Source organism: Scyliorhinus torazame, chromosome 3 (genome assembly GCF_047496885.1).
Source record: "Scyliorhinus torazame isolate Kashiwa2021f chromosome 3, sScyTor2.1, whole genome shotgun sequence".
Taxonomy (NCBI): Eukaryota; Metazoa; Chordata; class Chondrichthyes; order Carcharhiniformes; family Scyliorhinidae; genus Scyliorhinus; species Scyliorhinus torazame.
Window position 1 is genome coordinate 135901562 of NC_092709.1, and position 21705 is coordinate 135923266.

Below are 21705 nucleotides of genomic sequence, written 5' to 3' on the forward strand. Positions count from 1 at the left end.
TCTCATTGGTGTCTAAAATAAAAGATTATATTGATTGTGGTCTTTTCTATGTTTTATTTCATCATTCTATGATGCATCGTGCATGTATATACCATTTCCCTAATTTTCATCCCCATAACTCGAAAACTATAAGGCACAGGAAATTTTTATTCACACCAGTGACTTTGACATGTGAGATAATCCAGTACAGTAATTTTAATCAAAATCTGAGATGTAGTGGTTAAATTTTTTAAAACTTTGTGGTGCTCTGTCGTGGAACAACCCCATTGAAGAAGATAACAGTGGTTACCCAGACCTCATTGCTAGTTGCGAAGGGGCCCCCATAACAGTTCAAGCTTCAGGGCCCCAAAAATGTAGGTCCGCCACTGCTCCAACCAGTGGAGGGTATTACCCCAATTCCCGTTAAGTTAAATTTTGCTGGAGCTCCTTGATGCTGCACTTGGTCACATTCTGCCTTGATGTCAAGGGCAGTCACTCTCACTCACCTCTGAAATTCAGTGCTTCTCTCCATGCTTGGGCCAAGTCTGTAAGATGTGGAGCTGACAGGCCATGGCTGGAACCCAGCTGTTGCTGCTCTTTCTCATCCACAGCATGTAGGATTGCCATATTTAATGTGACATCTGAAAAATCAGGTCACTGCCTTTGGCAGTCTCTCCTGATCTGCAGCTCACTGGGCGTGCTAGTTCCCTCAGTGTTTTAAATGGGAAAAATTAGCTTAGCGTGGGAATGAAGTAAATTTATTTCATTCTTTACTGCTGAAAAACAAAAATAGCATTAACACTGAGTCAGTGTATTAATGCATAATCAAAATATTTACTCCCACTAGCAAGAGTAGTCATGTGGGAAAGGTTTATGCCCTCAATTAACAGCAAATCACAAAATTACAACTCCTTAAAGTACAATTAATCTGTGTCATAGCTTTCACCGAATAAATTAACTCCCTTGGGAGAAAGGTAACCTTTTTGAATCATTTTTATTGCTACAATTTGAACCGTGATAAATATGGTAAATAACTGTTCACCATTGTTCCATTCTGTTCAACCGTTATGACTAACATCCAGTTGTGCGTACGCTTAGGTTAGTTTAACTTTTGTTGACTCGAGTATAATGAGCAATTGTTTGTCTGTTAAATACACTCCCTGATCACCAAAAGCTAAAATGATTCCCCTCACCCCCACCACACCTCCCCTTGTAGATTAGTTGAAGTCAACACTCCAATATCGGGCTGCATTCTCCAGTTCCCCAGCCGCGCGCGTTTCTCAGCTGCACGCCGTTCACTGACAGCGGGATCCTGACGCTTGTCAATGAGATTTCAGATTGAAGCTACCCCATGCTGTTTGGAAAACCACGGGCACTGCCGGCAGGAACAGAGAATCCCAACGGCTCGAGAATTCCAGGCCATGAGCTCTCGTTTTGATGATGTCCATCGCATTACCCTCATCCCTCTGAACTAATTGCTGATCTTTCCCATCATTTCAATTCTTCTTTTTGCGAGCCACTTTTCCTTTTTCTTCAACACCTGCTTAAAAGGGTGACAGATCATACCCACCTTCAGTGGGGTTGATTAGTTCAGTTGGCTGGACAGCTGGTTTGTGATGCGGAGAGATGCCAACAGTGTGGGTTCAATTCTCGTACAGGCTGAGGTGATTGATGAAGGCCTATCTTCACAGCATGAGGTGCGGTGACCCTCAGTTACGTCACCACCAGCCAACTCTCAAAGGGGAGAGCAACCTCTGTGGCTGCATTTAATTTTTTTTCACTTTTAGTTTCTTAAAATGGCACTTCCTAATATTGTTAACTCGCAAAAGCTATTTCAACCTATCCAAGACCATTATTATGGTTTTTCGTTTAAGCATTCCACCTGTGCACTTGGTGGCCTATGTAATCTGTCCCTGGAGCTCTGCTATGGAACAATTTGTGAATTATCTGTCATTAACCATGGACATCTCTGAAACATTTAACATGGTTTAGCATTCATAAGTTAACAAGGAATTAAAAGTAGGTTCATAAGCATCCAGTCCTCTGAACATACTCTATATGTTATTGTTGAATTTATCACCGATGCCATTTGCTCTTCATGTCAATTCGTTCCAACTACTCATCAACCAACTCCACTATTCTTTTATCAATTGTTCCATTCTACATTTATGAGCCTGTATCAAGTCATACACCCTCAGTGTTAACCTCCAGCTCTCTGTCAGTGCCGACATAGTTTTACCAGACCTTAATCCACATATCTTCACATCCATTGACTGTCTACATCTCCCGCTGCCTTGGGAAAGTGGACCGTATAATCAAAGACCCTCCCACCCGGGTTATTCTCTCTTCCAACCTCTTCCATCGGGCTGGAGATACAAAAGTCTGAGAACAAACACCAACAGATTCAAAAACAGCTTCTTCCCCGCTGTTACAAGGCTCCTGAATGACCCTCTTATGGAGTGAACTGGGGCGTCATTCTCCGCCGGCGGGAGTCTCCGTTTTGCCGGCGCCCGGGGGTTTCCCGACGGCGTGGGGCTGCCCCACAATGGGAAACCCCATTGACCGGCCGGTGTTACGGAGACTCCTGCCGGCCGGTCGGGGCAGAAATGTGGCGGGGCGGGTAGGAGAATTTCGCCCCTGGTCTCTCCATGCATCTTCTCTGCTGAGTAGTACCTGTGTCTATATACTTACATTGTGTATCTATCGTATGTCCTATTTTTTTCATGTATAGAACGATATGTCTGGACTGTACGCAGAACAATACTTTTCACTGTACCTCGGTACATGTGACAATAAACCCAAATTTAATCTTTCAATGGAGCAGTGAAAATCTGGTTTCTTTTCATCTTTTACAGATAGGGGTAGATTTTCCTTACCACCTGAGTATTAAGCATTGGCCAGGGTGCGAAAAGTAGAATATATTCAGAATCAGATGCCATTTACAGGACCCAATTACTTTTTCTTTCCTAAATTCAATTACCAGTCAGACTCTCCTTTAGCATTTTATGCCGAGGAGGCTTAAAGGCAGATAATGTAATTGAAAATCTAACCCACAGATTGTTTTCACAAATCTAATCAACATCACCAATTCATACTTTGTCATTTGTTAACATTCTTGGTCTACTCCTCCCTCTAATTTCAAATGGAATACCCACGCGCTATTCCAACACAATTGCTTCTACAAAGCTTGGTTCCCTCGTACATGCCATATCTTTACTCTTGAATTACTCTTAAAAACATTTAATACCACATACAGCCTCAGTCTGTCAATCTCATAATCTTGTTTTACCTCGTCTCAATTTTTATGGTGCCCTTGTAGAGTGGACATTGGGCTTTACTGTTGTCAATTGCTAGATAGGACTTTGTTGTCTGAGGTAGCAAAAGGGACAAGCTGTCCATTCCAGTTATTATATTGGCATTTGCTCTGGAAGTTCCTGTCATCCAAGAAATGCAGCATCCTCAACACAGTATTTGGTATCTGTGTAAACATGGCCAAGCAATTAAAAGATTGTGAATGAACAATCTGAACTAGGAACTACAATTAGAATCACAAATGTAATGTCAAATCAGGTATAAAAAGTGAAATAAAGGTTGATATTTGACAGGGCGGTGATGGCCCGGTCCACTTGCCAGAAAACTGGGGGCCAAGCCTGACACAACTGGTCATACAAGCCCCAGTTGTATTTTATAACCGTCAGGCAATTAATTGTCTGCAGTTGGGACTTCCACCTCTTTGAAGGTTGAGGTCCCACACCCCCTCCCAGAAGAGTAACAGCTGATCAGATGACCAGCAGCTCTTCAGGCTCAACAGCACCACCAGGCATGGTGGCCACTGCTCGGACTGCAACCAGCTGGGAGCAGCCACGGTGGAGGGAGGCTTCAGAATGAAATCAGGTTTGTAGGGCTCATTGAGGCCATTCATGCACGTCTTGGAGAGGTGGAGAAATCAGTCATGAGGGCAGGGGGGGTCTTGGCTTTTTGGGAAGGGGACCTCTGGAGGTCGAGGGTGCCCCATCAGAAGGCACTCACCCGAAGTTCACAAGTAGGCTTCCAGGATATAACTGATGGTCTCCCCATGTGGCAAAGTGCCAACCTGTGCGTTGTAAAAGCAGTGGCACCTTAAGGGCCTGAATGGGTCTAAGAGCAGGCAAGCCATCTGCCACTTTCCCTGCTGCTGGTAAAAGGTCAGCTGCAGCGAGGCAACAGCAGGTATGCCACAGCCATGCCAACCCCACTGATTTTATGCCTCCGCACCCACCTTTTGGTCAGCTCCCAGGGCCTCAGTTAAATTCAGCCCATTGTGGGCAATGTATTTTTTTAAATGACATGCAGGAGCTGGAGGATTGAGTAAAATCACATGAACTATTATTTAATCTGTTTTTACTGTGTCCTTTTGACATAACCACTGATCCTTCCATTTTCAGCATTTTCTGTGAGCAAAACATGGTTATTTTTAATAATAGAAATGTGTGCTGCCAGAGACGTATGGGTTCATGTGATCCACTTTGGCATAAATGCCCTGCATTCATTAAAAGACCTTTAAAAGCAAAAAGGCAACAGATGATGAAGTAACAGAAAATATCTTGGGATGAGCCTATACTTGGTTCACAGCCAAAACAGAAGTGCCAATAACACTGTATTTCATCAACACAAAGCAACCACTTTCTTTCTCTGGTGCTGGTTGCTGAAAGTTTAGCATTCCCATAAGTTTCTTTGAAATCCAAAGGAATTTTCAGTCATTCCAGGTTGCGACACAGCCTGCATTAGGTGCTTGTTACACTTTCAAGTACAACACCAACATATTGCACCTTTTGTAAATCCAAAATGTTGAAGTCCAGATAGCAGTTTAGTAATGGAAAATGGTTGCGGTCACTAAGTGAGAATAAAAACATAATGCAAACACTTTTTTCTGTGAACATTTGTATAGCGGAGCCAGTTGTTTATTTCTTGGATTATGAGGGAACAAAGGCATTATTTCCAATTCCAACAAGTAGCTACTCATTGTATGAAAATCTACTACTGACTGTCTCCACCACTCTCATAGCTAAGCTAGGATCAATGCCCTAATGTACCACTAGTTGTAAAAAGAAATAAGGGGCGGGGTTCTGAGACCACCCGCTGAATTCTCCGCCGCCGGGGGTTTGGCAGGGGTGGGAATCACACCGCGCCGGCGGAGGCCCTTCAGCGCCAGTTGGCATGGTGCCAAGTCCCTTCGCCGCCCGCCGGCACAAACCGGCCTGACGCCGGAGTGGTTCACACCACTCCTCGGCGCCCGGACCCCCGCCCCGCCGGGTAGGGGAGAATCCCGCCCAAGGAGTCGCATTTTTTAATATTGGCCGAGATTCTCTGGCCTCCCCTTGTCATGTTTCTCAGCGTTGAGAGGTGGCCCGCCATTGGTGAGTGGTGGGATCTTCTGGTCCCGTCGTTGTCACTGGGATTTCCCATTGAGTTCACCCCATGCCATTGGGAAACCCAAAGAAGTACAGTGGGGAAGAACCCACTGGCATGAACAGCCAGAAGATCTCACCCAGATTTGACAGGGACCGTGAGTTATCATGACTAAAAGGACTATTGTAGATAGATACTGCGATTGTTCTGTAATATATGATCTTGTCACTCTAAGAACTCATGATCATAAAAAAGGGATACTTCATTGGAGCACAAAATGGTTCATATGACATTAATTCAATCTGCTAGACAACAGGGAAGTCAATTGAGGACTCACATATAAACCCAACATTACCCAATTTAAGTTATTTTAATTTGGAATTTTGGATCAGTACCTATCTGTTCCATACGTAATGTGTTCGGTATAGCAATTCTCCATGTCTGTATTGATATGTTCATTTAATGTAAACTTGGGAGAAAAATCTAACTCTTACGTTCTGTCCACAAAGAACAATAATATGTCAAGAACATCAATTGGCGGGTTGCACCTTTTGTTTAGTTATAGCATTCCTGACTCTGAGTCAGAGGCAAGGATGGAGAATTTGGCGCTCAGCCAAATCTCCCATTCACTGTAGTGGGACCGGAGAATCCCGCTGCCGTCAATGGATGGGGAATCCCGCCCAGTGTCAGGGTTTGAAGCCCATTCCGGTCAATCTAGTGAAGTGGAGACTAGGTTGACATCCAGTGGGTAATTTGTGCCACATGGATTGTGGGTGCCCAGAAAACACTCCTGCCATGTAGAAATAACAGTGCCTGTTGCCCTCTGGATACACACATAGTCACGAATACTCATTTGCTGGCTAAAACATTATTTGCAGCTGCATATAATTGTCAAAGCTGGTATGCATGACTAGAATAATTTTTCTCTATTGCTTCAGTAATCTGTAGGTTGAGCTATGCCAAAGATCCAGTATAAAACAACGTAATTTCTACACTTGGGGAAGATGAAAACCTTCATTATTTACAAAAGTTCCATTTGAATCACTTAAATTAAGAAAAAATCACTTCTAAGCAATTTTGACATGTAAAATACATTACGATGTACACATAAAAGTATAAATTATATACATAGATAAGTTAACCACAATATTGTGACTGTTCTTATATATTTAAAAAAAAAACACAAGAAGGATAATGGCAGGACAAAGCGCCTGCAAAATTTCAGCCTTCATTCAAATAGCTTACAAAAACATGTACATTATCTTGTCAGCCCCATGAGGAAATCACTGGCATTTAAACGTTTCTGAACCACATCTATTTTGTTTTAGTCTTGTGATGTTTTTCATGACACATCTGGAATGAATATGTTTAAGTGCTTACATCCACTGAAAGTGAGTCAAAGATGTCTAACAAAACAAGGTATTGCACAATCCTAGCGTGACTCACAGAAGAGTACGTTTTGTAGGCTGATTGACCACCTGCAATTTCATCAATGAACCTGCAAGTCTCCCTGCAGAACGAGGCCCTGTGTTACTGCTGCTGATAAGGTACAATATTGTTTTTGTGACAGTGTTTTAGTGTAAGTTTGTGAAATCTACCAAACATCTTCTAATCAACTAAAATGCTCTTTAGTTCTTGCACATGGCAAAATAATGCATTCTACCATCTCCGATTTTTTGTGTTACTTCAAATCTCAGAATATGTTAAAAGCCATACAGATGTGATTCATGCTGCAATGCGGAATGTTTATAAAGTGTTCTATGTAAACAATTTAGTCATGGATGTAACTTGCTTCCCATATGACACAAATCTAATGCATTCCAGTCCTATATTTTTGTGATCGTGAACATCATTATATTAGCAATCTTTTTTTTCCCAGAATACTGAGTTGGCTAACCAGCAGCCAACTCAGGGTTCAGTTTTAATTCCAATAATCAGTAGACCAGGTGGAGTCCAGCACCAAGTTCTGAGTTTCTGCCTGAAGCAGCAGAGAATAAATAGCCAGCTGCAAACCCCGGAGTGGCGTCCACAATGTGAGAGCTAATACTGAGGTGTGCAGTCAGGAGCACACTCTCCCAAGTTCAATTCAGAATGAATTAGCTAACACCAAGCTGTACGGAAAAAAAAAGACACATTTGAATCTGATCGGAGATCGATGAAATATGGACAATGTCTTGTCTTGTTCTCACTGAGGTGCATCCTCCTTGATGCTGACACGGGAGTTCTAGACTACTGTATGTCCAAGTGTCTTGTCCTCAGAGGTCAGGTATTTCTATCATCTTTCAGTTTGGGACCAGTTACAGAGTGGTTTATGTCCACACTAAACCCTGGTTAGAAGTGTTGATCTGGGGAAAAAAAAAATGGAAGCACATTGTTTTAACTGCGTAATGAAAGAGTATAATAGTGAAACAGGAACTTGGAAGAACAATAATATTTTAAAGTTTTGCGATCAAAGAAAACAGCAGATAATCATGTCACCGGAAGGCTATTTAAACTCTTCTTAGTAGATCAATTTTTCAGGTACCTCATACCTGTAGGGCGCGATTTAACGGAACCGAAAGAGTCCCGCGTCGAGCACATTTAGCTGGGTGATTCTCAATGTTAGTAGCACAGAGATCGGCACACTATGAAATGGGACTCTGCTTCATTTCCTGGCCTCTGTGAGGAACGCCCTGCCGAGGCTGCACTTAGTCCTATTTCTTGCACTAATGAGCAGGAACAGATCAGGGCGCCATTTCTAAATAGCACTTTGATCTCTCGACCCCCCATCATGGTCTCCTGACCCGACCAACACCTCAACTTACCAATGAGCGTTCCTCGAACCCCCTGCACCCGACCTCATAAGGGTAGGGCACCTCCGGGCCATATCCTTGGTGCAGGAATGATGCCACCTGGGCACTGACAGCCTGGTAGTGTCACATGTGTACCCTGGCAGTGTCAGGTGGCACACAGGTGGCAGTGCCATAATGCCAGGTTCGCAGTGCCACAGTGCCCAGGTGGCATCAGGGATGCCAAGGTACCACCCTGCCCAACCACGCAGGGGCCCATGGTCACCTGGGAGGCTACCCCAAGTACCAGTATGTCTGGTCCACGTTTGTGGAAACCAGTGCTAAAAGGCACCTGCCCGGGGTCTCCAAGGTGAGGCCGTTTGGTAGATCCGGCATAGACATATTAAAGTGAGACTAACTGCTCACTTGAATATGCAAATTTGGGGGACTTCTAGATGCGACTATGCAGAGCTAGGTCGCATATTCGGTAGCTCCCGCTTGGAACGGACCTTTGGGCTCTTTTACAGGGCCCCCACGGCATTTGTTTGACATTTCCCGGTGTGGCAAGAAGACTGCAGCATTCCCCTGACAGTGTCCCCCAGGAATGTTATGTCTTTTGGCTACCAGACCCGGCAGAAACAGTAAAAGATTTGGCTGCAACAGGATAAACAGGGCCTCTTCCAGCATGCAGGCGGGGGAAGGGCAATCTTAAAACTGCAAACTGACCTGAGGGCCTTTATCAAAAGTGAATTCTAACAGCAGAGGGAACAACTGTGAAAAGATCTCACCAAGGCCACTGAAGAAGCGGGGACGAGGCTTCCGGTGGCGGCCATGGAGGAGTAGGTCGGAGGAATGCCAGAGGTAATGAGGATGCTTAGGGAATTCGGGGACTTTTCGGGGTACAAGCTCAATATGGGGAAGAGCGAGCTGTTCGTAGTTCAGCTAGGGGACCAGGAGAGGGGGATTGGCGAGCTCCCACTAAAAAGGGCGGAGAGGAGTTTCAGATATTTGGGGGTCCAGGTGGCCAGGAGCTGGGGGGGCCCTGCATAGGCTTAACTTTACAAGGCTGGTGGAACAAATGGAGGAGTTCAAGAGGTGGGACGCGTTGCCGCTGTCCCTGGCGGGTAGGGTGCAGTCAATCAAAATGATGGTGCTCCCAAGGTTTCTGTTCCTGTTCCAGTGCCTCCCTGTGTTTATCCCGAAGGCTTTTTTCAGGCGGGTTAACAGGAGTATAATGGGGTTTGTGTGGGCGTGAGGGACTCCGAGGGTGAGAAGGGTGTTCCTGGAGCGGAGTAGAGATAGGGGGGGGCTGGCGATGCCCAACCTCTGTGGGTACTACTGGGCCGCCAATGCGACAATGGTGCGCAAGTGGGTGATGGAGGGGGCTGCATGAAAGAGGCTGGAGACGGCGTCCTGTGTGGGTACGAGTCTGGGGGCGCTGGCAACGGCACCGCTGCCGCTCCCTCCAAGGAGGTATACCACGAGCCCGGTGGTGGTGGCGGCCCTCAAAATTTGGGGGCAGTGGAGGCGGCACAGGGGGGAAGTTAGGGCCTCGGCGTGGACCCCATTACGGGGGAACCACCAGTTCGCCCCAGGAAGAACAGGTGGAAGGTTTTCGGGGTGCAGGAGGCGAAAGAGGCCGGAATTCTGGTCTTTGCGTCCCTGGTAGCCCGGCGAAGGATTCTCCTTCAGTGGAAAGATACGAGGCCCCCAAGCGTGGAATCCTGGATCAGCGATATGGCAGGGTTCATTAAATTGGAGAGGGTGAAATTCGCCTTGAGAGGGTCGGTACAAGGGTTCTTTAGGCGGTGGCAACCGTTCTTAGACTTTCTGACAGAAAGGGGGTTTACTTTATTTTTGTTTATGTTATTTACACTGGAAGGGTCTGAGGGGGTGTATACACCTGTTGCCTTAAGTCGGGGTGTTAATGTTAATTTATTATTTAGGTACGGGGGGGAGGGGTTTGGGGGTTGCTTTTTTAGATTGTGTTTTGTACTTAACCCTGTTGGGTTCTTTTTTCTTTCTCATTTTGTTATTGATATTTTATGAAAACCTTTAATAAAAATTATTTTAATAAAAAAGAATATGAAAATTTGGGTGCCGACCACAATGGGAGGTTTCCAGATTGTGGCACCTTGTGTTACGAGGTCAGTAAATGGGATTTACAGGCCTCGCTGTGTCCCCAGTCGGTCGATAGATCGCACCCGTAAATACTGAATACCTATGAGGTTTAAAACAAAAAGAAAGCGAATGAGCTCTAAACAAGCCAGCCAATCGCCTAAATTGGGATAATCCACAACTCTGCATGTTGTGTTGCAACACACACTAAGTCTCCTTCTCCTCTCGCCACAATGAGGGTTCATCGAGCCCCCTGCACCCCACCTCACAAGGGCAGGGCTCATCCAGGCCATAACCTTGGTGCAGGAATGATACCACCTGGGCTCCCTTAGGTACCTGGATCCTGATTAGGAAATTCCATGATTTTAAAACTCTCAGCCATGTTTTCAAATTGCACCACGGACTAATCCCTCCCCATCTCTCTAATTTCCTCCACACTCACATCGCTCCAGGATATCTGTGTTCCGAGACTTCCGGCCTGTTGAGCATCCTCAATTTTAATTGTTCTAACCTTGGTGGCAGTGCAGGCCCGTTTGCCATGGGTGCAAATCCCGCTATGGGCAGGAACTCTCGCGGGATGCCCATAACGGGTTTTGAGCCAAGGAGATTGCAGAATGAGATCTCTCCCCCCCCCCCCCCCCCCCCCCCCCCCGCCGCACCAACCGGTGACCTAATCAGGTGCACGCCCAATGAGGTCGTGGATTTGCATGGATTTAAATATTATTAAATGGCATAAAGCAGTGATGGATGGTGAGGGTGGTGGTGGGGGGAGATTGCTGGCGATAATGGACAGTGGGGTGGGGGAGATTGCTGGCGAGGATGGACGGTGGGGTGGGGGAGATTGCTGTGAGGATGAACGGTGGGGTGGGGGAAGATTGCTGGCGAGGATGGACGGTGGGGTGGGGGAGATTGCTGGCGATGATGGACGGTGGGGTGGGGGGGAGATTGCTGGCGAGGATGGACGGTGGGGTGGGGGAGATTGCTGGTGAGGATGGACGGTGGGGTGGGGGGAGATTGCTGGCGAGGATGGACGGTGGGGTGGGGGGAGATTGCTGCTGAGGATGGACGGTGGGGTGGGGGAGATTGCTGGCGATGATGGACGGTGGGATGGGGGGGGAGATTGCTGGCGAGGATGGACGGTGGGGTGGGGGGGAGATTGCTGCTGGGGATGAACGGTGGGGTGGGGGGAGATTGCTGGTGAGGATGGACGGTGGGGTGGGGGGAGATTGCTGGATGGTGGGGTGGGGGGAGATTGCTGCTGAGGATGGACGGTGGGGTGGGGGAGATTGCTGTCGATGATGGACGGTGGAATGGGGGAGATTGCTGCTGAGGATGGAAGGTAGGTAGGGGGGAGATTGCTGCTGAGGATGGACGTTGGGGTGGGGGGAGATTGCTGGTGAGGATGGACGGTGGGGCGGGGGGAGATTGCTGGTGAGGATGGACGGTGAGGTGGGGGAGATTGCTGGTGAGGATGGACGGTGGGGTGGGGGGAGATTGCTGGCGATGATGGACGGTGGGGTGGGGGGACATTGCTGGCGAGGATGGACGGTGGGGTGGGGGGTGATTGCTGGTGAGGATGGACGGTGGGGTGGGGGGAGATTGCTGCTGAGGATGGACGGTGGGGTGGGGGGGAGATTGCTGGTGAGGATGGACGGTGGGGTGGGGGAGATTGCTGGCGAGGATGGACGGTGGGGTGGGGGGAGATTGCTGCTGAGGATGGACGGTGGGATGGGGGGGAGATTGCTGCTGAGGTTGGACGGTGGGGTAGGGGAGATTGCTGCTGAGGTTGGACGGTGGGGTGGGGGAGATTGCTGGTGAGGATGGACGGTGGGGTGGGGGAGATTGCTGCTGAGGATGGACGGTGGGGTGGGGGAGATTGCTGGCGAGGATGGACGGTGGGGTGGGGGGGAGATTGCTGCTGAGGTTGGACGGTGGGGTGGGGGAGATTGCTGGTGAGGATGGACGGTGGGGTGGGGGGAGATTGCTGCTGAGGTTGGACGGTGGGGTGGGGGAGATTGCTGGCGAGGATGGACGGTGGGGTGGGGGGAGATTGCTGGCGATGATGGATGGTGGGGTGGGGGAGATTGCTGGCGATGATGGACGGTGGGGTGGGGGAGATTGCTGCTGAGGATGGACGGTGGGATGGGGATGAGATTACTTGTGAGGTTGGACGGTGGGGTGGGGGCTGTTGTCCAATTGAGGTGGTGGTGGAGGGGTCAGTATAAAAGGGACGGCCCGATCTCTGTGGAGCCAGGCTTGCTGGTGTCTTTAAACCACGCCCCTCAAGAATGATGGTGCAAAACACGCCCCCTTGCTTTTCCTGGACAAAGTGTCAGAAGCTCTGGAGGGAAAACCTGACTCTTCCTCTGGGGAGAAACATGCCGGCTTTCAGTCAGAACCTGACAGTTTGTCATTCTTTTGGGAAAATTCCGACCATGTTTCTCGTGAAACTGCACTGGCAGATTTTGAAGGGAACACGGAATGGGGTTACATTGGGCAGACAAGAGTCCTTTGCGGAAATTCTGCTCCATACCACTGCAGATAAAGGGATTTGTATGCATAAAATCCATTTGCACACTAAATGCTTGATTTCCTTTTGTTTTCCATTTTTCTATCTCAAATATTTGCTGTGGTTTGGCAAACTTTCAATTTAGACTTAAAATAATAGCACACAATCACTAAGTAAACAGATCAAAAACACACTGATCCCATTGGTCCTCAAAAACAAAATTAAGTAGAGGGAAACATGTAATTATCTCGGGTTTACAGAGGGCCTTTCTTTGTAATTACTAAAATTGATGTTTCATGATCTTTGGTGTGTACCTTAACATCTTCCACCTCTCCTTCTCAATGTGGTTCTCGGGGCTTTCACTCTCATAGGATGCCAAGTAAAGTGCTGAGGAGAAACAGGAGAAATAATAATACATTACTAATGGTATAATTTCAATCTAAAGTAAAATCTGTTTTTTAAAGTTCCTGGGCGGATTTCTCCGTTGCCTGACACCAATATCGTAATTGGCGATCGGGCGGAGAATCCACTCCGACGTTCAAATCGGGGCCGGTGTCGGTTTGACGTCGGTCAGCCTTGCTCCGCCCCCTTGGAAGTGGCGTAATCGCATCGCGCGCTGCACGCTATTGCAACGGCGTTGCCACGTCACCGGCAGGCCCTCCCGCGATGCCCCGCCCCCGATCGGCTGAGTTCCCGACCGCGCGGGTGACGAGTGGTCTGAGCGGACGGGAACCCGGTGTAGCGGCTGTGGACTGTGCCTAGCGCCGCCACACTCAGCAGGGATCCTGGCATCTGGCCAGATGGTTGGGTAGTCTGGTGGGCGGGTGGCCAGTGGGGTCGTGGTTGGCGGGTCGGGTCTCTGTACAACCGGCGCCATGTTGTACGGTGTGACAACTACCATGAGCATGCGACGCCGGTGACCCGGCCATTCTCTGGCCGTTTTCAGCGTAGGAGCTGAGAGTTTCACCCGCCGCCACTACTTGCCCCTCACCGGTCCAGCAATCGCCCGAGAATTCTCCGTTTGAGCCGGCACTTAGCGTTGAAATGGAGAATCCAGCCCAATATGTATCTTAGACACAAATAAATGGCAGCACAGAAGGAGGTCATTTGATTCTCGTGCACATGTCAGTGCAAGTCTTCAACAGCTTTAGAGTTCTCTCTTCAGTCCCGTTTTCTCTCCACTTCCCTGTACCCATTTGTCACAGTCTTAGGGATGCACTTACATTTAACCCATTCTGAAATGTTATCCTCCCAAAGATTGCACCGAGTCAAGTTGCTTGTTTTGCTCTAGCATTAGCCAAGCAAGGATAGAGAAAATAAGGTGAGAAAAATCTTACTGCCCATCTGGGTTTTAGAAATGAGTTAAATTTGATCATGATTAGGAGACAAAGCTTGTGGTGCACCCAAGGATTTGTATCCATGGCAACAGACATTTCAGTGAACAAGTGAACTCTTTGCTTTGATTCACTGGCCCAGGTTGCTGTGGATCAGCAGAAACCTGTGCTTTTCATGCTATGTATATTTGACAGTTTTATATATGGGGAATGATTTTTTGTGGGGATTTGATTTGTTTCAATTTGAATTTCAAGGATTACAGGAAGTGTGCCTCACCTCAGCCTGCAACACTACTTTAGCTTTCCCAGCTCCATAATCCAAATAAAGGGGAGTAGGCGAAGGTGAGGGTAAATTCAAGTGACGTTTGTTGTACAGCCACTGGACGAGATTCTGATTAGTAGTTTGCAAATTGTAGTGTCTTTACTATTTATTGTCTAAGGAAGTGTAAATTTAGTATTCTGGAATCTAGTTAAATCTGTCATTAATCTTTTTGCGGCTTAATATTTACGTTTAACAAACATGAAGGGGCGGCACGGTGGCACAGCGGTTAGCACTGCTGCCTCACAGAACCAGGGACCGGGCTCAAACCCACCCTTGGTTCACTGTCTGTGTGGAGTTTGTACGTTTGTGGGTTTCCTCTGGGTGCTTCGATTTTCTCCCAGAGTCCAAAAGATGAGCAGGTTAGATGGAATGGCCATGCTAAATTGCACCTTAGTGTCCAAAGATGTGCAGGTTAAATAAGGTAACGGGGATAGAGCAAGGGAGTGTACCTGGTTTAGCATGCTCTTTCTTTTTTAAATTTAGTGTACCCAATTAATTTTTTCCAATTAAGGGGCAATTTAGCATGGCCAATCCACCTAGTCTGCACATCTTTGTGTTGTGGAGGCAAAACCCACGCAAACACGGAGAGAATGTGCAAACTCCACACGGACAGTGACCCAGAGCCGGGATCGAACCTGGGACCTCAGCACCGTGAGGCTGCAGGGCTAACCCACTGCGCCACCGTGCTGCCATAGCATGCTCTTTCTGAGGGTCAGTGCAGATTCGGTGGGCCGAATGGCCTCCTTCTGCACTGTAGGGATTCTATTCTATGACTAGAGTGGTTTGTTCAACTCTGGGCTACTTTAAAATGGGCAAGATCTTCCAGCTCTTCATGCCAGCGGGATCTTACAGTCCCGCCGACAGCACTCACCCATCACAGGTTACCTGGCGGTGTGGATGGATTCAATGGGAAATCCGATTGACAGTGGCAGAACCTTCCAGCCAACGTTCTTTCATGAAACATTCTTTCATTCTGTTTTAATTAAGGGGCAATTTAGCATGGCCAATTTACCTACACTGCACATCTTTTTTTTTGATTTTGGGGTTGAGACCCACGCAGACACAGGGATAATGTGCAAACTCCACACGGACAGTGACCTGCGGCACGGATCGAACCCGGGTCCTCAGCGCCGTGAGGCAGCAGTGCTAACCACTGTGCCACCGTCTTTCATGAATCCTAGGAAATCAATTTTACCTTTCCCAAGCTGCACATATAAGGCAAATAACCAGAAGCTGGCCTGAAGTGTTTGTCGACATTAAGTTCTCAATTTTCAGTAGTGTAGTTTAACCTTCTGAGTCAAAGGAGAGAATGTTGCCACTGAGCCACCAAGAATAGGAAAACATGAACAAATGTTTTTCAATGGGAAAACACAGAACAGATGTTGCTCTGAATTCTTAACACTAACAATAATTTGTTTCAATCATTGTATTTCGTGCGCATAGGAACGATTATATTTCAATCAAACTTACATCATAGCCATGAACAGCGTCTCAGGCAGTAGAGTTAATGAGACTGATGGCAGGTGCCCCATTTATGTGGCAGCACGATGATTTAAAAGTAAAAGTTAATACAAGTAAATTAATTCTAAAGCATGTTTTCTCCATCAAGCGAAATGCTTTTCAGTTTGGGTTTTCATTCCGTTTATATTGAAGTGACTAAATTCAAAAATCAACAATCCACGATATCCATTCTTAAAAAAATGTTGTAATCCTTTTGGGTCATTGTACAGAATTTCGATTCATCACTCTGGAAATAAATAAATGTACAGTTTCTACTACAACTCCCTTGCCGTGTCCAGGAAATTAGTGTCAATCAATGTTTTACAGAACTTACATATTTACAGAAGCACTGATGGGTGCCAAACACTTATTTTACAAAAGAAAGTCACAAGCTAATTTGAGGGATTTACTTATCAAGTCTGTTAATATTCCACTAGAATTTTTCATGTTCCTAGCAACTCAGCAGTGTTGACAGACACAGTGAAATCACAGTTGATCTGTTTTGAGTCACTTAGTTCACGAATAAGAGGTTCAGCATTTAAGATGGAGATAAGCAGCATTGTTTTCTCTCAGAGGATCATTACTGTGTGGAATTCTCTTCCCCAGAAAGCAATGGAGGCCAGGTCATTGAGTTTATTCAAGACAGAGCTGGACAGATTTGTGATAGACAGGGGACTGGATTCTCCGATTTTGAGGCTATGTCCAGAGGAAGTGTCTGGTTTTACGCCGGAAAAAAGTAGGCGAGGCCCCAGCACCAATCCTCCAACCAGTGAGGGGCTAGCAGCTGAGCCACGTAAAACACACGGCCCTCCCGATATAAAGGCCTGGAGAATTGCCCGGTCCGTGGGCGCGCATGCGCACAGCGATTGTTGCGCCGTACAACATGGTGCCCGCAACGTGCGGACCCGACCTAGCAGATAGTGCTCCCCTGGACATACCCTCGCCTCCACCTACCAGTCCCCTCAGCCATCGCCGAAGCCCCACCAGCCAGCAGCACAGCTTCCCCCCACCCCCACTCCCCGGACTGTGGCGGCGCCAGACACAGTCCGCAGCAGCCATGCCGGGTTCGCAAAAACTGAGAGCACACGTGTCCCGCGCCCGTCGGGAGCGGAGCATCAGGAGAGGGCCTTCAGGTTACGTCTTGAGGCCGTCCTAACGGCATGTGGCGTACTCCTCGATGACGACATTTTGGAGCTGGAGGTGCTTCCTAAAACAGGCACCGCCCCCAATTCGGTCGTAAACAGGGATTCTCGGCCCGATCGCCAATTACGATATCGGCGTCGGGCAACGCAGAGTCCCACCCAGAGAGTCAAGGGTTATGGGGGGGAAGATGGAAAAGCGGAGCTGAGACCACAACCAGATCGACCATAATCTTATTGAATGGTGGAGCAGGCTCAAGGGGCAGAATAGCCTAATCCTGATCCTAAGTCCGGTGACATTTGTTCATAATATGTCATAAATTATTAAGTTATTTTCGTGGGAAGTTAACATTCGGACATATAGGGCGCGATTTAGCAACCCCGCTACACCTAGTGCTGGTTTGGGGGCATTGGGCGAATCGCATACAAGCTCCAAATCGAGCTCTGTGCCAGGCGCTGGGTCGATCGCGAGTCACCCAACTCACTCCGCCCGGTGTAAACTGGATCTTGCCCTCACTGGGCGAGATTCAGGCCTCAATATTTAAATTAGCCTTATGGTTCATTTAAATACCCATTGCCGGATCCACCCAGCACCTGGGACTCACTGGGAACACCTGGGAGACCTCGCTAGGGCGTCGTTTAGTACTGGTCCACACAAATGGCACCTGTGGGGGGAGGGGTCTCCCAGGCCACGGGTGCCCAGTTTGGCACTGGCAGGGATCAGACCGGGAGGGACCTTGCGAAGTAAGTGAGGGGCAATCAGATAAGTGGGGGCGGGGCCTGAAAGGAGGGGGGAGGGGGAGATCAGGATTGCTTAGAAAAATGAGGCCCTGATCTGCTCGCCAGCTGAAAATCCCTATAAGTGCGGCCTCGGCGGGGAAACTCCCAGAGGTAAAAAAAATGTTGAAGTGCTGGTGGATTGCGGGATGTTTCTCGACGCTGCAGCCACGAGACACATCCTGCCAAATGTGCCGTTCGGCAGACTTTAACTTCAGTCCCCTGAGTCGTGTCCATAGTTAATAGGAGAGCAATGCCAAAATTACACCCTTTAGGTATTGAAAAGTTGGTAGTATAAAAAGATAATGGGCACTGTTTTTGCGGCATCGTTGGCAGCCTGCAATTGGCTGTTAGCTCGATAGTCTGGTCCTGCCGTTGTCAACGGGGTTTCCTGTTGAATATTCCCCCACTAATCGGGAAATCCGAGGCGGGGGTGCACCGTCGGCAGGACCAGGAGATCCCACTGGTGTGAACGGCCGGAAAATATAAGCCTTTATCTGAATTCATACGCAGATCCAATTTATATTTAATCAATGTATCAAATGACCTCCTTGTAAGAAAATAAATATTCTTGAATTGAGCCAGAGCTGCAGAAAGGTAGTCATAATTGTTATTTTGAAGAATCACTGTTTTCCAGTGGTCCTCTTTAAAGTGCATGCACGATATCATCACAATTCTATCTAATGACTTACTATCCTCAGAGAAGACAGGAGCTGTGAGAAGATACTGAAGAATTTTGCGATCGCGCTCGAAGGGACACTCTACTTGTTTCCAGGTCATAAACTCACTGACTTGCTTCGCCAGCTCCCAGAATTTCTAAAAGAAGCAGAAGTAATATATTAAATATTTTCATACAATGGTTCGGACTATAATCTTAGAGGATATTAAAGTGCATATCAATATTTCGTAGCGGTTTTAAATGTGAAATACTTCACAAACCTAGTGCCCTTGGACCAAGAAGATCACAGTTGTCTGAACATTAACCCAAAAAGGGAATGTGAAAGGTAAGAGATCTATTGGAAATTCAAATAAAGTATTTAAAAAATGTCTGGTTGACAGTTAAAAAATGATAATTTATAAACACGTATTTCTATGAGACAAGAAAGTAATCCCTGCAATTAATTTGGTGGTTTGTGTCACCGAAGAACCTGGATTCTCCAGTCCTCCAGCCGCATGTTTCTCGGCAGCGCGACGTTTGCTGGCGGCGGGATTCTCTCTTCCCGCCACTTGTCAATGGGATTTCCCATTGTAACCACCCCATGCTGCCGTGAAACCCATGGGCAGGAGTGTGCTGCCAGCGGAATGGAGAATCCCGCAACGGTGGAGAATTCACCCCAGAGTCTTTCTAATCTCTGACAGTGAGATGCCAAGAAAAGGTCTGATTAGCTGGAGAATCATTACCCAGGGCGGGGGAGTGTTTTAAACCACTGCATTGCCCAGTCTTTCAGCTATGTTTATGCCTGGCATTCCCATAGTGTTGCAAAATACTGCAGATTGCCCGCAGAGTTGATAATGAGCTCAGGATGCTGTTTAGAATAACATGTTGTCGTGTAAATTCTTAACATGATTAAAATTATACATTCCACAATTTTAATGGAGTTAATAATACACTTAATATCAACTGGTTGAATAGTTTTGCTAAATTGCCAAGGACAGGAATTTGGTACAATCACATTCAGCATTCATGGGTTAGTAACCTTGATGGTACTGTGTACCCTTACATTCCTACTTTAATAAATCAATTCCTACTCAGGAATAATGTTTGTTAACTGTCAGGGACAAGGAGAAAGACGCAGTCAAAAGACAGCGATAGGGAACAGATGACCACAGGCTGAAGCAGCAAGGTTCAGTAAGGGCAAACAGAGAGAGAATAGGAGACATTAGATAAACAAAATGTCAAGAGAAGGACACATTTAAGAAAGACTAGATCAGCAGATTTCACAAAGGCAGAAACATCCCAGGACAATCAACTGAAATGAAGAGCCATACAAATGTGGACACGCAACCCAATATCAGCAATGTTGTGAGCATTGTCAGTGAACCAACGTCAAAAGGACACAAGACATTTCAGGGAGAGCTACATGACAGAGTAATTATGGTAAATAATAAAGGTCAATGAATAAGAGTCAGATTGGAGAGGGGTAAGATTGTGAGTTCGCACCAAGGCAGAGTGATGGATTGAAAAGTGGGGCAGGATTCTCCGGTTCCCCAGTCACTTGTTTCTCGGCAGAGTGCTGTTTGCTGGTAAATCCCGCCGCTTGTCAAAGTGATTTCCACGTTTCCGGGAACCCTGCAGGCATTGGTGAGCTGCCGGCAGGAAAATTGAATCACAACGGCTGGAGAATTCTAGCCATAGTCTTTATAATGTTAAATAGTACATTGTCCAGTGGTTGCCATGATTTCCCAATAAAACATTTATTTCTACCAAAAACTTGTTTTGCTCAATTTTACAATGTTTTATCCCTTTTACTCCTCAGCAGTATTTCTTAAAAAATAGACAAAGTAACATCAGCATCACTCACCTCAAAATTGACATGGCCATTCAGTAAACGATTGGCGCAACCCTCGTTTAAAAAGTAAATATCCTTGATTAACAGACTGCAGAAAGGAATTACAATCTGCCTCAAAAAAATACAAAAATGTGTCATTAAATAAAAACTGACTATCAACTTCAGTTGAAGAGTATGCTTTGTTAGTTCAGCTATTAAACATCTTGATAAAATTTACAGGAGTGTTTTATTACTCAAGATGCAGATCACAAGGTGAATGTCTAATAATGGGTTGCTCTGACACAATGCTGGAAAGCACTTAATACGCTTGTATGAAATTTCTTTGCCTGCCTTGTTAATGGAGATATTATACTGCATATTTTAAAACAGATTAGAACCTTCACTAAAATATTAGAAAAATAACTTCCGATGAGTTATGTGACTGTACCTTGATATTCACATTGCATAATCTCAAGGTTGTTGCTTTTTAAGGTTTCTCTATCATAGTGTCACATTGGCTCTGTGTTTTTATCATCTGCGAAATGTGTTCACTTCCAGCAATCAAGTTCTAACTGAATTGTTAAGTAATTAATTTGCGAAGGAACTTATAATTGCTGACCGGGATTCTGACTGGGAATTATTCATTTTCCATATTTATTCATAAATATATTTGACTAAGAAATTTCAAATTGTAAATATTGTGCAGTTATTCTTTCCTGTTGATGTGGCTTTTTAATGAAAATTGAAACCTTATGAATGGATAAATAAAATTAATGCCTTGTGGAAAAAAACACATTACAACAGTAGCTACTGGGGCTGGTTTAGCACACTAAGCTAAATAGCTGGCTTGTAATGCAGAACAAGGCAGCAGCTTGGGTTCAATTCCCGTACCGGCCTCCCCGAACAGGCGCCGGAATGTGGCAACTAGGGGCTTTTCACAGTAACTTCATTGAAGCCTACTTGTGACAATAAGCGATTATTATTATTAGCTACAAATAAAAATGTAATTTATTTTTCTCGCCTAAGTTGGTTAGGGTATTTAGGGTATATAGCATTGAGGATAGCACAATTGCTTCACAGCTCCAGGGTCCCAGGTTCGATTCTGGCTTGGGTCACTGTCTGTGCGGAGTCTGCACATCCTCCCTGTGTGTGCGTGGGTTTCCTCCGGGTGCTCCGGTTTCCTCCCATAGTTCAAAGATGTGCAGGTTAGGTGGATTGGCCATGATTGCCCTTAGTGTCCAAAATTGCCCTTAGTGTTGGGTGGGGTCACTGGGTTATGGGGATAGGGTGGAGGTGTTGGACTTGGGTAGGATGCTCTTTCCAAGAGCCGGTGCAGACTCGATGGGCCGAATGGCTTCCTTCTGCACTGTAAATTCTATGAG

General features: G+C 46.5%; 1 protein-coding gene across 4 annotated transcripts in view; it reads right to left on the bottom strand.

Annotated features, from left to right (window-relative positions):
* Positions 1 to 4733: 4733 nt before the first annotated feature.
* The window catches only part of rasgef1ba (RasGEF domain family, member 1Ba), an 87876-nt gene continuing 70904 nt past the window's right edge, over positions 4734 to 21705 (bottom strand). For 3 of the 4 annotated variants that reach the window (XM_072496245.1, XM_072496243.1, XM_072496246.1), the window contains 4 exons: positions 20357 to 20452; positions 18527 to 18650; positions 13077 to 13149; positions 4734 to 7712 (listed from right to left, as the gene is read on the bottom strand). In XM_072496245.1, coding sequence (XP_072352346.1) covers positions 7688 to 7712; positions 13077 to 13149; positions 18527 to 18650; positions 20357 to 20452 — 318 coding nt within the window. In that variant the 3' untranslated portion in view covers positions 4734 to 7687. The remainder of the gene's footprint in view (positions 7713 to 13076; positions 13150 to 18526; positions 18651 to 20356; positions 20453 to 21705) is intronic. The other variant, XM_072496244.1, reaches the window with a different exon arrangement.